The 17,087-nt window shown below is 38.2% G+C and overlaps 1 protein-coding gene across 24 annotated transcripts in view; it reads right to left on the bottom strand.

Annotated features, from left to right (window-relative positions):
- Nucleotides 1-4,183: 4,183 nt before the first annotated feature.
- The window catches only part of EVI5 (ecotropic viral integration site 5), a 237,987-nt gene continuing 225,083 nt past the window's right edge, over nucleotides 4,184-17,087 (bottom strand). For 18 of the 24 annotated variants that reach the window (XM_078332446.1, XM_009001706.5, XM_078332447.1 and 15 more), the window contains one exon: nucleotides 4,184-9,313. In XM_078332446.1, coding sequence (XP_078188572.1) covers nucleotides 8,996-9,313 — 318 coding nt within the window. In that variant the 3' untranslated portion in view covers nucleotides 4,184-8,995. The remainder of the gene's footprint in view (nucleotides 9,314-17,087) is intronic. The other 6 variants (XM_078332459.1, XM_078332450.1, XM_078332466.1 and 3 more) reach the window with 1 other exon arrangement.

The raw sequence follows: 17,087 nt of genomic DNA on the forward strand, positions 1-17,087 counted from the left end.
TCTGAGGCAGAGGCAGGGAACAGTTAGGAGTCCCAGGTGCATCTCAACTGCCACAGCATCTCAGCCTTGGAGTCTCTCATGTGTACAGTGTGCATTTCCTTTAAAAAAAAAAAATCAGAGAAACAACATCTTTAAAGTACCAGTTTCTTTCCACCTGACCCTGCTTTCTCCTGTAACTGAGGACAGCCTCAGAGAAGACCCTGTTCGATCTCTGATAAAGTGGCCACCATAGGCGATGGGAGTGAGGACACAGCAGCCTTCTGATCTCACCGTGGACACAGTAGTGGCTGCCTTCTGTGAGAGTCAGTTCAGGAGGATGTAAAAAGGTTCTCTGGGCCTGGTTTAAGATGCTTCATTTTCAGACATTCTTGGTAAAATCTGGAGTGCAGGAGAGATGCAGCTATAGACCCAGTTAGGTGACATCAGCAGGTCACCTATGAGCAGGTCATAGGGTAGGAGAGAATGGAGCATGGCACATAAAGATTGTTGCAGGGTCATGGGCACTGCCCTGGTACACAGGGTGGGGAATGGGTAGGGAGGAGGTAGGGATGCAGAAGAAGCCCCTCCCTGAAGCTGGGTGTAACCTCTGAATTCCCGCGGTGGTGCATCTGTACTCCTGTATCTCTTGCCCTGTGTGTGAGTAGGAGTTGGTCTGGTTCATCTTTGCTTCCTCAACAGTGACTGATTTGTGACTTGTGCCAAAGCAGTTTTGTGTAATTAGAGGACTCTGGAGCTAGGCTGGCTACACTGGAATCCTGGACTTTCTTTTCTTTCTTTCTTTCTTTTTTTTTTTTGAGATGGAGTTTCACTCTCATTGCCCAGGCTGGAGTGCAATGGCACTATCTGGGCTCACTGCAACCTCTGCCTCCCGGTTCAAGTGATTCTTCTGCCTCAGCCTTCTGAGTAGCTGGGATTACAGGCATGCGCCACCATGCCTGGCTAATGTTGCATTTTTAGTAGAGCCAGGGTTTCTCCATGTTGGTCAGCCTGGTCTTGAACTCCTGAACTCAGGTGATCCGCCTGCCTGGGCCTACCAAAGTGCTGGGATTACAGGCGTGAGCCACTGTACCCGGTAGGGAATCCTGGACTTTCTACCGACATTTAAATTTCACAGATGTTTATCTCATTTCATTAGTGAAGACCTTGAGGTAAAATGATTTCTTCAGTTATTCATGCACTCAACAAATATTTATTGAGAGCCAAGGCACTGCTGGGATAGAGATAAAAATCTCTGTACTTATAAAGCTTGCATTCAAGTGTGAGGAGATTAAACAATACATCAATGAATATGTAAAACGGGTAGGATGTCAGGCTGTAATCAGAGCTACAGAGAAAAGTAAAGTTAAGAGGCTTTTTCAAAGGAAGGATCAGAAAAGGCCTCCTGTGCAGGTTGAGCAGAGACCTGGCAGGGGGTGAGCTGCCTTGTGTTATTTGGCTGAGCAACCTAGGAAGGGCAGGGTCCTACCAGGAGTCTCGTGTGTCCATGGATTAGCAAGGAAGTCATAATGTTCTGTTATTTGTCCAGGATTAATCAATACAAAGCTGGAGTCCCAGTCTAGTGCTCTAGTGCTAGAATTTTACACCTAAACATTTTCTTATTTTATGGGCACTGAAAATTTTATAACTGCAGGTTTTATATTTTTTCCTTCTAAATATCTTCATTTGAATATCTTTAATATATAAATTGACTTAAGTTCTTTCTTTTGAGATGAGGTCTTGCTATGTTACTCAGGTGGGTCTTGAACTCCTGGGTTCAAGCGATCCTTCTGCTTCAGCCTCCCAAAGTGTTGGGATTACAGGCATGAGCCACCATGCCTGGCTGACACTAAATTCTTACCATGTCTAGTATTTTCTTTTTTGAGACAGAGTCTCGCTCTGTCACCTAGGCTGGAGAGCAATGGCATGGTCTCGGCTCATGGCAACCTCTGCCTCCCAGGTTCAAGTGATTCTCCTGCCTCAGCCTCCCGAGTAGCTGGGATTACAAGCACCCGACATCACACCCAGCTAATTTTTTATATTTTTAGTAGAGACGGGGTTTCATCATGTTGGCCAGGTTGGTCTCAAACTCCTGACCTCAGGTGATCCGCCTGCCTCAGCCTCCCAAAGTGCTAGGATTACAGGTGTGAGCCACTGTGCCTGGTCAATTTTAATCATTTGTAAATGTACAACTCAGTAGCATTACAGTCAGTGTTGTGCAGCCATAATGACTATCCATTTCCATACCTTTTCCAGCATTCCAAACAAAAATTCTGTATCCATTAAACCATAACTCTCTTCCCTCACCTCCATTGCTTGGTAATGTCTATTCTATTTCTGTCTCTATGAATTTGCCTATTCTAGACATCTCATGTAAATGGAACCATATTATGTGTCTGGCTTATTTCACTTCGCATGTTTTCAAGATTCATCTATTTTGTAGCATGTAGTAAAATTTTATTTTTTATGGCTGAATAATATTCCACTGTATATGTGATATATACCACATTTTACTTCCCCATTCACCTGTTGACGGTCATATGGATTGTTCCCACTTTTTGGCTATCATGAGCAATGCTGCTGTGAACATTGGTGTACAATTATCTGAGTTACTGATATGAGTGTATGTGTAGAGGTGGAATTGCTGGGTTACATGGTGATTCTACAATTAACATTTTTAAAGACTACCAAACTGTTCCTCACAGAGACTACACCATTTTCTGCTCCCGCAGCAAATGTACAAGGGTTCCAGTTCTTCCACATCTTTGTCAACGGTTTTCTTTTCTCTTTTTGAGCTCCCTGGTTTTCACAGGGCATATTTTCATTTTTTAATTAGCCATCCTTAATGGCTGTGTACCTTGTTGTGGTCCAGATACTTTTTTTCACTGACTACTGGAAATAAGAGTCAAATTTGTGATGCATCATATATATATATACATATATATGTAATTTTTTTGTATGTATATTATATATATATATGCATCTTTTATATATATATATATGTAATTTTTTTAAAAGAGACTGGGGGCTAACTTTCAATAGATTGCAGCGAGGGAGCTGCTCTGCTATGTATGAAACCCAAAATGATGTATATATTCTTATATTTGGCCCTAGTGGCTCTTTTTCTTGACTCAATTCTAAGAAATTTATAGCAGTGGTTCTCAACTAGCAGTGATTTGCATTCTCTGTCTTTCCTGCTGGTGACATTTGACAATGTCTGAGACATTTTGGGTTGTCACAACTAAAGGAGGGGGTGCTATTGGCATCTAGTGGGTGGAGGCCAGGGACGCTGCAAACAACCTGTATACAGGAGAGCCTCCCAAAACAAATAATTATTTGGCTACTTTCAAATATCAGTCCCAAGTTGGAGACTCCCTGGATTATATATAGCTTGTCATATTTCAGGTATCTTCAAAACGTGCCTTAATTCCTTTTGGGAATAAAGAGCAGAATATAAAGTAAACTCTTGCTTCTGCACTAAGTGACATTAACATTGTGATAAAGATGCAGAAGGTTTAACTTGCCTTTTATAATAGTCTGTATATGTGTACTCAAATTATATATAATTGAATATATTTATTGAATTAGTTGCTAATTAATAACCTAAATTATAATGTGAGATGAAAATACTGCTATTGATATTTCAAAAATATTACCACGTTCCTGAAGGAAACAAATCTAGACATTTTTCACTAAAGATGGTCTTTCATTAAATTAAAACATATTTACTGAATGCAATCACATACCAGACTGTTTGGCACTAAAAATATGCGGGTGGACCAGGTGGATGTAGTTCCTGTACCTACAGAGCACAAACCTTGCTAATGAACATTTCACATCAGGCCAACCTTCTTTTTTTTTGAGATGGAGTCTTGTTCCTTCACCCAGGTTGGAGTGCAATAGTGTGACGAGGGCTCACTGCAACCTCTGCCTCCTGGGTTCAAGTGATTCTCCTGCCTCAGACTCTCCAGTAGCTGTGACTACAGGCATGTGCCACGACGCCCAGCTAATTTTTCGATTTTAAGTAGAGATGGGGTTTCACCTTGTTGGCCAGGCTGTTCTCGAATTTCTGAGTTCAAGTGATCTGCCCGCCTCGGCCTCCAAAAGTCCTGGGATTACAGGTGTGAGACACCACACCCTGTCAATTTGTAAACAGTGTTTTGATGCCCCTCCTCTTTTAAAGCTGAAAAGCTGAAGGAAACAGAAATTCTTATAAAATGGAAAAATTTAATTATTTAAAGCAAAGGCACAAGTAAACATTTCAGGTTATCATACAATGTTACAATAAAAAGTCCCAACAGTAAAATAAAACATCATAATTTTGCTTCTTGGTAATATATTGAATGTATTATTCTGTCATCTCCTCTTTGGAGTGAAAAGAAGGGATAGGCAGATCAGTGGATGTGATATAAAAACTTGGATCACAAATAGCATCCATTATACCTTTAACCAGAAATTAAATTTCAGTAAAATTAAATTTTTAAAACTTAGTTTTGTTGATTATGGAGCTGCAATAACTTTCAAGCTAAAACTCATTGTTTTAATAATAACTGATTGCATGAAATGTTCACTGTCAGTGTCTGGTATGTTAATATACTTTAATCACACTGGTCATGAAACAACTTTATCAAAATATAATTCATATATGTATTTTAGTTTAAACCTGAATATTACAGTGCATTATATAAAAGATAAATGTGAATAAGGAACCAAATTATTTATGATATCAGAAATAATATACTTAAAAAGGTGTAGACCTTATTTTCAATCAAAGGCACTATCTGGAGAGTTAACAAGCTGCATCATGTTCAGAGCTGAGAAAGTTTTTCTCCTTCCCAAATAACTGGCCGATTAGTTGAAACCTGACATCTCAGCAAACACTGAGTACCTAGTATCTAGCCAAAAACAGAAGAACAAAAAAAAGACAGTGGGCGTAGAAATAGTGTAAAGTTACATCTTTGACTTCTTTTCCCAGGAAGAAAAAAAAAAGTTTTTTTTCTTTTTTTAAAGAGGGTCTTGCCATGTTGCCCAGGTTGGAGTGCAGTGGTTATTCATTCACAGGTGTGATCATTACACACTACAGCCCCAAACTCCTGTACTCTTGTGATCCTCCTGCCTCAGCCTCTTGAGTAGCTGAGACTACAGGAGTGTGCCAATTTTAAAAAAGGCAGTTGAAGTGTTTTCTTGATCTAAAAGTGTGTTTCATTAATTCAATGCAATTTCCATTTTATTCATATAACTTGTATCCTTTACCCCAGCTTGTCAACCCAGGATGGCAATGACACCAGGAAGGTAATTATCCCAAGGGAGCAAGCTTTCTTATTATGAGTCATTTCATTCACTTCCCCCTGCCCCCGAATATTACTCAGCTCTAAGTGTTTAACTTAATAACATTTAAATAACATAAAATGTCAGGGATTAAATAAAATTTATCAAGAAAACATTGTTCATGCCTCAAAGCCCTGAATAACATACTTACATTAATTTGAATGAAATGAAGTCAAATCAGGGCATAATATCCTATTGCATCCTAAAGGCCTGGAAGATTTTAAGCTCTTCGAAGGTGTATTTGAATCGGATCTTCAATGAAGAGTGTTATTTCTAGTTTTTTTGTTGTCCAAATTACAAGAGTTTCAACAGATTAAGCTTTCCTTACCATGATTCCTTTAATACCTAATTCCTAATCAGAAATGGTACATAGTTTAGAATTCAAACATGATTCTAGGAAATTCCTTAAAGTCAAATTATAACTTTTAATCAATAAAGCATATCCTAAAGGTCCGTGATGCATGCTTTAAAGAACACTGATAGGATTCTGGAATTTTTCCCCTTCTCCTTCTCCAAAGACACAGATATCTTTCTATAATTTTCTATGGAATAAAAGACTTCATCATATAAAATGCCTGGCACGTTTTCCCTTTTGAATAGTTCTGAGTATAAGATCCACCACAAAGTTTTATGTTTCCAAATCATAAGCTTAAAAGCAAAAGCAAACAGTTTGACCTACCAATGAGTCAAACTGAAGAAGTTAACCTGCATTTCAGAGTATCTGTATCAAAGGTTAGCGGACTTTTTCTGTAAAGGATCAGATAGTAAATATTTTAGGCTACCTGGGCCATATGGTGTCCCTTGCAATGACTCAACTCTGCTACTGTAGCACAAAGCAGCCATACACAATATGTAAATGGGTGAGCATGGGTGTGTCCCAGTAAAACTTTACTTATGGACACCACAATTCGAATTTCATATAATTTTCATGTGACACAAAATATTAGCCTTTGGAATTTTCCCCCAACTATTTAATAAAGTAAAAACTGGCAGCTGACTGGAATAGCTTGTAGGCTGCAGTTTGCTGACCCCTGGTCTACATCATTCAGATTTCTTGATGTGAGGGTCAAGGCAATAATGTGGCCACAAATCATCTCACTTCACTTTGGCATTGATAATCTTTTGGACTGACAGAACTCCAAAAGACAATCCCCAAAGCACGAGACAATCCTGCAAGTAAGTAGCTACACTCCTAAGTTGTGTAGAGCTTATATGTATTGATACTCATCTATCTATCTGTATATATATTCAGGAAACATTTAAATCAAATCTATTTAAATTACATTGTCAAAAAAGCAGGGAATTGCTGGGTATGGTAGCTCACGCCTGTAATTGCAGCATTTTGGGAGGCCAAGGTGGGTGGATCACCTGAGGTCAGAAGTTTGAGACCAGCCTGTCCAACATAGTGAAACCCCATCTCTACTAAAAATACAAAAACTAGCTAGCCATGGTGGTGTGCTCCTGTCTCAGCTACTTGGGAGGCTGAAACAGGAGAATCGCTTGAACTTGGGAGGCGGAGGTTGCAGTGAGCCAAGACTGCGCCACTGCACTCCAGCAAAACAAAACAAAACAAAACAAAAATAAAACAGGGAATTGAGAAATTCTTCAGCTGAACCTTTTCAAAAACTTTGGTGTCAGGGAAATCAAGGTTAAAATCTTGGCCCTCGCTAGGCACAGCAGCTCACACCTGTAATCCCCACACTTTGGGAGACTGAGGCAAGATGACTGCTTGAGGCCAGGAGTTCAAGACCGACTGGACAACACAGTGAGACCCCTAAAAAAAATCTTGGTTCTGCTACTTACTAGCCTGTAACCACAGGTAATTAATTAACCACCAGGATTTAGCCTGGTGTTAAGGACAGACATGGGGGCATGTTTACAATTTCATTTCTCAGGCAAGCAAACTGCTACAAAAACTTTGCTGGAAAGCCTAGTCCACAATGTACCTGAAGTCTTAACTCCTAGTTTCTGACAGAAAAGTACGTTTGTCTCTTCTACTCTATTTCATATGTTTTTTTTTTTTTCGGCATGCAACCTACTGTGCAAAACTGTGCCTCCATACATACTGAATTCTACTTTTCTCTTCCAAGGCTGCTTTTTCCCATAGGTTAACAAAGTGATTTTTTCCACAGGCTAACAAAAATGAGAGTAGAACATATCCAGTCAACATTTTCATGTCGTCTTTCCATAGTGCAAGTATAATTTGGGTGCTCTCTCTAATAATCAATGACAGGCATCCTGTTTTCTAGGAAACAATATCTGAATGATAAAGGAAAAACTGGTAGGAAAGGATTCTTATGGCTTTATCTATAGAACAAAAACTAGATAATCTGAAGATCATGTTGACAGATTATTTGTAGATATAACTATGTTTCTTAGACCTTAGCCCATTGCTTAAATTACATTAAGTAAAATATTAGCACTAACTAATACGTGCTATAACTTCTTCAATCATGAAAAAGTTAGTTACATACACATGAAGTAAAAGATTTCACCAATAGTGTTTTTGAACAGGCATCAGTAATGAATCTGCTAGTGTTGAATGCTAAGCAAAATACTAAAGCTCTTAAAATATTAGTGTTTTATTTTTCAATTTTCTTTTAACCTATTATTTATAGATGTCTTGTTAGATACCAAGAGTCATTTTGCAACATGTATGTTCTTCATATAAAATGATGTTCAATGTTAGGTGGTACAGATTTATAAATACGTACAAATAAACATTATGTCTGTAGTTAACCTACTACTCTGGTAACCAACACATGAAAGCATCATATGCACATAAAAGTTAACATTAAAACCAAACTTAAAACTCTCAAAACAGATAACCATGAATTTGTGTTTATGAAATGATACAGAATAAAGGCTTTGTGTGTGGTTGTGTTCAGTGGCCCACCAGTAATTTTCATGAAAGAAAAAAACAAAAACAAAACCTCCCAGACACAAAAAAAGGTAGGCCGGGTGTGGTGGCTCACCTATAATCCCAGTACTTTGGGAGGCTGAGGTGGGTGGATCACATGAGGTCAGGAGTTCGAGACCAGCCCGGCCAACATGGCAAAACCCTGTCTCTGCTAAAAATACAAAAAATTAGCTGGGCGTGGTGGTGTGCACCTGTACTCCCAGCTACTCAGGAGGCTGAGGCAGGAAAATTGCTTGAACCTGGGAGGCGGAGGTTACAGTGAGCTGAGATCACACCACAGCACTTCAGCTGGGGTGACAGTGAATCTCTGTTTTAGAAAACAACAACAAAAACAAAACACAAGGTAGATCAGATGTATGTCTTGGTCAAATGTCTGTAGACAGCCACCTTGAGAACAAATTGATAAACATAAATATACAATTTTGCTCACTGAGCACAAAATATTGCACAAGAGCAGTTTTATCTAAAGAAAATTCAATTTTCCATAGTTTTGAACTTCAAAATGGTTCCGACATATATAGTTGTATTTTCTAAACAAGAAACATTAATATTCAGTAATACTGTTAGAACCTTGTTTTACACATTAACCATATACCAGTCTACTTTATGGCAATGGTAAATCAGTGGTAAAGATTTGGCAAAGATAAAAAGGCAGATAAGACTGTAAAATATAATATATATATATATGTACATATGAAATAGTTCCAAAAATCCCTAATCCCATGATAACTGATCCCTTAAAGAAATCCATAGTCTAGGTCACAGTGATGGTCAGACAGTGGTTGAATATGACTCTTTTCTTCTCGGGGGGTGCTCCTTTTGAACCACTCGATTGCTCTGTCTGGTTTCCAGCATACTGTCGTCCGTTTCGCTCGCACTACCATCTGCCACTGCAGGGTCCAAAGACATCAAGCCAGATTTTCTGTGCAAAGGAAAACCAACACCAGTTTCCCGTAAAGGATTATCTATAAAATCTTCATCGGAGGAATGGAATGATTCATCATCTCCTATTAAATGGTTGACAATGTGGATTCCATCAAAAGGAGGTTGGCCTGAGAAGAACCCCCTCTGGCCTTTTAGGCACCTGAGCTGTTAAAACAAAATCCAAGTTAATAGAGTCAAATGAGGGAAACATTCCATGTTTAAGGAAGAAGATGCCTTATTATTTTTCTATTTACAGGTATAATAGTAGTTACTAATTTTTGAGTGCCTTCTATGTGTTATATAATGGGCTTATAACTTACTTTTATTTCATTTTATTTTTTTGAGATGGAATTTTGCTCTTGTTGCCCAGGCTGGAGTGCAATGGCGTGATCTCCGCTCACCGCAACCTCAGCCTTCTGGGCTCAAGCGATTCTCTTACCTCAGTGTCCCAAGTAGCTGGGATTACAGGTGCGTGACACTATGTCCGGCTAATTTTTTGTATTTTTAGTACAGAGAGCGTTTCACAGTGTTGGCCAGGATGGTCTCGATCTCCTGACCTCGTGATCCACCTGCCTCAGCTTCCCAAAGTGCTGGAATTACAGGTGTGAGCCACCACACCTGGCCACTTTTTTGTTTGTCACCCAGGCTGGAATGCAGTGGCGTGATTTGGGTTCACTGCAACGTCCGCCTCCTGGACTCAAGCAATTCTCCCACCCAGCCTCCTGAGTAGCTGGAACTACAGGCATGTGCCACCATGCCTGGCTGATTTTTTTGTATTTTTTTTAGATGTGGTGTTCCACCATGTTGGCCAGGCTGTTCTCAAACTCCTGGGCTCAAGCAATCTGCCTTGCTCAGTCTCTCAAAATGCTGGGATTACAGGTGTGAGCCACTGTACCCTGCCTATAACTTATTTTAATTGAATCATAACAACAGTCCTATGTGGTAGACTTTAGTATTTATTTTTCTCGTTATACAGATCAGGAAACGGAGATTCAGGAAAAGCAACTTGCTGAGGACATAGAGCTAGTAGCAGAGTTTAGATTCAACCTGAATCTTCATTATACTAGAGATAATATAATGGACTCCATGTACCTATCACCTAATTTCCACAAGTAACACCCATCACAGACAGTGTTGTTACATTATACCCCTCTTGTTCCTGGATAATTTTGAGGTAAACCCCAGACATCCTATCAGTTTATCTGTAAATATTTTGCTGTGATTTCTAGAAGAGATGAACTTAAAAACCATACTATCACACACACTATCTTGAGAACATGTCTCCATAGTTCTGCAAATGATGAAAATGATTTACAAATCATTAAAACTTTGCTACGAGTCTTCATTCTAATAGGCCAAAGGCCACCCTATTAATATCACTCACAGCATTTCTGGGGGCAGAAATGCTGCTTCCCACTCATGAGGTTTCCTTCTACCTGGGGGGAGTGCCAGTCCTGTATAACATTTCTGCCTTCTCTCCCCGACTTCCCCTGGGAAGAAGGGGCTTCTCTTACTGGGGAGGATGAGAGAGGAATGGTATGCATAGCTCAACTCTTTTCCCTTCCTTTCATCTTTTAGAATCAGGCTCTAGACCTCAATCCCTGGAGTTATAGTGCAAGACCCTCATATGGGGAGACTTAAGGAGGTCAAAAGCTACCTTATAGGGTGGGCAAGTCTCACTAATTCTAGAGTTTAGTATTGAAAAAATTGTTGCCACATTTAAACCACATTTTCCAAAACCAGTTTTATCAGGATTAAAACTGATTTATTTTCATCATCTGCAACTTCTTTGCCCCAGTTTCCTCAAACTCCCAAACCCACGACCATGACAGTATCATTTCTACTCACATACAATGAACTCATCAGCCCTGCCCTCAAGAGTTTATGTTTTTTGTTTGAGATGGAGTTTCACTCTTGTTGCCCAAGCTGGAACACAATGGTTCGATCTGGGCTCACTGTAACCTCTGCCTCCTGGGTTAAAGTGATTCTCTTGCCTCAGTCTCCTGAGTAGCTGGGATTACAGGCATGTGCCATCATGCCCAGCTAACTTTGTGTTTTTAGTAGAGACGGGGTTTCTCCTTGTTGGTCAGTGACCTCAGGTGACCTGCCCGCCTCAGCCTCCCAAAGTGCTGGGATTACAGGCATATGCCACTGCACCCAGCCAATGTTTTAAATATAAAGTTTGATTCTGACATTTTGTCACTTCATTTCTCTCATACACCATGAATTTTCTCCTACAACAAAGCCAAAGAGGAAAAAACCAAAACCAAAAACAAGAATTAGCTACCAAATTATCAACCCTATTAAAAATCTTGCTAAAATATGTTCCACATCTCCTATCCTGATCCTTGTTTCTCAGGGACAAACTCCTAGTCACAAACTTTCCATTCTTTAGATAAAGACAATGTGAAATATTCAGGAAATATTACATACACTTTCAAAACTAACGGCTCTGAGAATAAAGACATTACAGCCTCACCATAATACCTCCCACCTTTCCTGAAAGACTTCCAGGAAGAAGTGAAGAAACCTCCGCACTTCCCCGCTTGTATATGATAACAAGAATCAACAGGAATGCTGGGACTCAGTACAGTGATGTCTGGCCCAAGCAGATCTTCAAGTTATTGCTGTGCCTAGACCAAGTGGACACATTTATAGTGAGGTACAATGTAATTTAAATAATACCCTTCTCCTTGGCAGAACAGAGGGATCTACACTTGGAGCTGAATCTTTAGGAAAAGAGCACAGTGCCCCACAAAGGCCTCCTCAAGGTTATGATGCCCACTGCATTGTTACAACTGCCACATTCTGATGCAATATCCTATCGCCATATTGCAACACACGATTTATAGCTCCAAGTGTTAAATTAAGTCAGTTAATCTCTTCCTTTCTCTTTTTCCCCCAGACCTTTTTGAAGAAATCATATGGAACATGTGTCTTCCTTCTTCCTGGCTGTTATAAAGGAGGAGTATGGCAGAAGAACCACAACTTCCCAATTGTTTGGAAAGCTGCAGCTTTCCTTTGCTGTAACAAAATGTATTGCAATTAAAACACTGCAGCCTCATCATCAGATGTAACTATAGAAAATTAGAGGTTGAAGGGTAATTTCCTAACATCAAAGGAATCTCACTGAGAGCTGTTAATATGGAATAGCAAAGGTAAAGGAATTTATTAATGGAGTGAAAAAATGGTGAAGGTAAGCAACTGTAAGCTATCCCTGAGTTACATGTCCCTTAGACTTAGGTGTGTGCACACTGGTTCTGATGAGGGAGGAGTTCTGTACTGGGCCTGGAAGTGGGCATTTGGGGAAGGAATTTCAGGGTACTAAGTACCCAGAGTATGTTCTAGAAGGGGCTGCATGAATTTCAGGTAGGTATGTCTTCTGAAAGTCCTCATTCTGTGGAAAGGGGGTTGGCTAGAAGAAAGACGTCGCTAGGCCCTCTAAAGTATAGTCCTGGTTGTCTGATCTAAATTGTATATTGCTTATCTTTGTTACCAGACTTTCAGAGGCAAACTATATCTAGGCAACCACAAAAAACAGACAATCAACTTCCCAACTCCCACTTTCTTCCACAGGAAAAAAAAAAAAAGAAATCCTTCATGGGTATTATCAGTAACAAACTGAAATTAGCATATTTCAAAATGTAATACACTAGTCATCTGCATAAGAACTGAGCCTCTTTGTCAAAAATGTAGAATCCCTGTTGAGATCCAAGGATTCAAAATCCTGAAAGTGAAATCCCAGCATATACATTTTTTCACATGTATCTCAAGAAATTTTGAAATATAGTTGGTCCTCTATATCAGTGGAATCCAAATCCATGGATACAAACAATTGTGGATCCAAAATAATTCGGAGAAAAAAAAAAGGACAGTTTGTACTGAACATGTACCAACTCTTGTATCATCTCCTTAATGATACAGTATAACAACTATTTACATTGGATTAGGTGCTACAAGTAATCTAGAGATGACTCAAAATATATGGGAGGATGTCTGTAAATTATATGCAAATACTATATGATTTTATATAAGGAACTTGAGCATCCATAGATTTTGGTATCCAGAGAGATCCTGAAACCAATCCCCCATAGATACCAAGGGATAACTGTGCTCTAAACTCTGAGAATCACCATGGTAGACCCTCTGGTTCAAATAAAATGGGGCTGAGACAGAAATAAGTTGATTTAGCTGAAATGGAATTCTTATTTAGGACAAAAGCCTTCTGAAGTATGAACATTCAACTAGTGCCTGGTATATAGAAATGGACACCATCTTTCCAGTAGTACAACCAAGCTGTTCTGGGCCAATTCTACCACCTGGTGGTTGACAGAAGGAAAACTGTTTAAATGAACTTCTGTAATTTCTCCTTATATGGAGGATAGGTCTAAAGACCTATATGTTCAAAAAGCCTGAGTAACTCTGATGCAGATCTCAGAATAGGGACCACTACTCTAGGCTTCTGTTTGTATTTTGGTTTTGTCTGAAATCTCTTTGGGCTGATCAGGAAATCACAAATCTGATAAAAACTACCCACTTGAAGATTACACATACATAAGTTATCATAATTTTTTTTTTTTTTGAGACAGGGTCTAGCACTGTTCCCCAGGCTGGAGTGCAGTGGTGCAAACTCGGTTCACTGCAACCTCTGCTTCATGGACTTGAGCCATCCTCCTGTTTCAGCCTCCAAGGCAGCTAGGACTACGGGTGCATGCCACCACACCTGGCAAACTTTTGTACTTTTTGTAGAGATGAGGTTTTGCCACTGTTGCGCAGCTGGTCTTGAATTCCTGAGCTCAAGCCATCTGCCTCCCTTGGCCTCCCAAAGTGCTGGGATTACAGGCGTGAACCACCATGCCTGGCCAAGCATATGCTTTTGAGGCCCATTGTCTTTCCTAATTTTTGAATACATCCTACCTGAGTATCTTCGAATATTGAGCAACAACAAAAATTCTTTGTGAAATGCCAGTAAAAAAAAGTATTATATTTCCAGGTAAAATGAGACATGAGTTTTTAAAAGTCACTGAATGTGTGTGGAAGTATTTTTGAGATTCACTAAGGAAACAGGCACCAGCACTCTCTGTAATTTTTAGTAAAAGACTCCTATCTGAGGGAATCTTGGGATTCCCCTACAAAGGCTCTCAGCTTGATCACCTTACAATAAAGGTCAACAAGTCCTATCCAGAAATTCAGAACACCTGTCAGTCTTTAGTTTCCTGTCTTAAAGTTTGAGCAGAGTCACATATTACTGAAGATATGAGGACAGTATCTAAGAGAAGCCAGAAAAAAAAGGCAACTAGGAGAGATGAGTCTATTAGGGAGGAAGAAAACTTTTAACAATCATTTACGGCCTCTGCAGAAACTGCATCTATGTAAAAATAACAGGATGCTCAAAAAAAAAAAAAAAAAAAGAGGTCTTAGACATAAATTTCTCTTACTTGAAAGTCATGTGCTTTGAGAATGAAAAGGCCTATCAAGTGTCCAGGACAGTGGATAAAAGTTGACCTATACCATGATACATGTATGTATTTAGACTCCACTGTTTTGCCCATTATAAAATTGCTTTTTATATGTTAGACCATTAGCCTAACACTTTCCTGTTTAGTATATTTCCGTATCCTCTTCATATGGACCCATACGAGAAATTTCTTTCAAAGTTTAGAAATAGAAAAAGAATAACTGCTTTGGCTGTGTCTTACTAGACACCATGAATCGTTAACATATTATGCTCCTTATTTTGCTTTGGCTACCAAGTATGTGACTCACTTTGATAATGTATGCATTTTTGGGTGCTAATATCAACTCTCATCTTGCCAGATTTTGCCTTAGCAATGATTCTTGTAACTGTTAGACTGAACCATATATTGCCACTTTTTAAGTGAATGTCGAATGTTGAGTATCAGTGATTTAATTCTGTTTAACCTAATATTTGATTATTTTTGTGTCAGATGTATTTATGCCAACTGCCTAAAAATCTATGGGGAACAAGGTAGGGTATAAATACAAAAATAAACATTTGCCATTGTATATAATGAGTCTCAATTTCACTTATTGTTTGGTTGTATTCTATGAATAAGGTCATTAATAAAATAATCAAATATGGTTCCACATTTACTGGTAGCTTGACCATTTAGACAACAAAAGACTAGCCAGAACCAAACCACTAATCCAGTAACAGAATAAAAACAAAAAACCTGCTGCTTTCATTTTAAGTCTTTTGTTTTCTAGTATGATGCTGATAGTTACTTTAAAATATTAGTATTTTTATAAACCATTTAAAAATAACGTTTATAGCATTTAAAATAAATTAATGGGCATATTTTCATAAATATGTTAATAAATATTGTACTTATTAACACATATGATTGAATATACATAGGTAAACTTACTTCTCAATCAGATGATCTGACACTAAGGCTAAATATTTAAAATAAGCACTGTTTGGAAAAATATGGAATAATTAGTTGCTGTAGATATATTCTATCTTTTCTGTTAGTCCCTTGATGGTAGGGATTACTTCTTAATCATTTCTGTATCCTAGAACTTGGTATTCTTAGTTGATAAGAGTAGGCACATAAATGTCGATGAACTACACTGAAAAGATGGTAAGACTCTTGAAAAAGCCCTAGGTACTAATTATTTATCCCATCCTTTTAAATACTCAATGAGAACATTAATAAGTAGAAAGATGGGAGTACTAACCATACAAGACCCAAATAACATATTAGTTCTTACCTGATGTGGACTGTTTCATCATGTTATGCATTAAGAGACAAAGTATAAAAAGTAAAAACATGGAGAATGTATTTAAATATTTAAGACATCTGACACATATGGCACAAGTTTAATAGTTAACGAAATCTTTTTTAATAACCTCTAAATCTACTTTAGGTTAACGAAATCTCAACTTTTTGCATTATCAATAACAAGATCAGATTTTAGAATTTCTCTGTGTATATTAAACAATGCTGCCCCCCAAAAAACATTTAGCAGTGAGAAAAGGAAAGCAATAAGTTACTATGCAATTTACAAAGAATAAAGCATAAAAATGCAGTATAGTTAATAAGAAAACAGGAAACTGTCATGTTCATAGACTGATGAAAGGTTTTGACAGGAAACAGCAGTTTCTTACTGTAAGATAGTAAAAAATTCAAACACTAAAAAAAATTATTTAAAAAAGATTACAGCTATTCCACACAAAAATTATCATTAAAATTCTACAGCAGGGAGAACCTGTAGAGATATATATATATTCTGAAGACCCGAAGGACTTCATAATCATTAAGAATATGTAAGCATTTTTAAAATTTTCATTAGTCTACTTTATTGGCTAAACCACTAAACATTAAGACAGAAATTTCCTTTGTGAAGCAGAGAAGAGTCATGGTTTTACAGTTTTGTAGTCTGTAAATACAGGTTCTTTATAAGTGATACAGAAATCTGTGCCGAGAAAATATGATCACCTGGGCAAGTGTCTGTGTGGCTAGAGGAGACAATGTGCTATGTGTCTGCTTTCTTTCAGCACATCATAGGACACTGGTAACTTGAAAAAGTTATGGTTGATTTTTTTTTTAACACTTTATTTTAAAGAGACATAACAAGTTATCCTTCTTCAATTTTAACATTTTGGGTAATGGAATTAATAATACAATCTTATATTTATATAATGCTTTACAGTTAAAAGTCCTTTCATGCATATTATTTCACATTAAAAAATTTTTCCCCTGTGTGTGATTGGAGGTTACACTCTGCAGACAACTACCACTTTCTGAGATTCAAAAGAATAAGAGGAAGGGCTGCATTGGGTATTTTGAAAGACAATCAATCCACAACAAAGTGGAAAAAAGTCATCCACACACCAAAAAAAACCCCTAACCAAATGAACTTTGATCACTACTAGACAGGGTTTAAACCACTGAAGTGAATCATGTGATACCAA

This window comes from Callithrix jacchus, chromosome 7 (genome assembly GCF_049354715.1).
Source record: "Callithrix jacchus isolate 240 chromosome 7, calJac240_pri, whole genome shotgun sequence".
NCBI classification, from domain to species: Eukaryota; Metazoa; Chordata; class Mammalia; order Primates; family Cebidae; genus Callithrix; species Callithrix jacchus.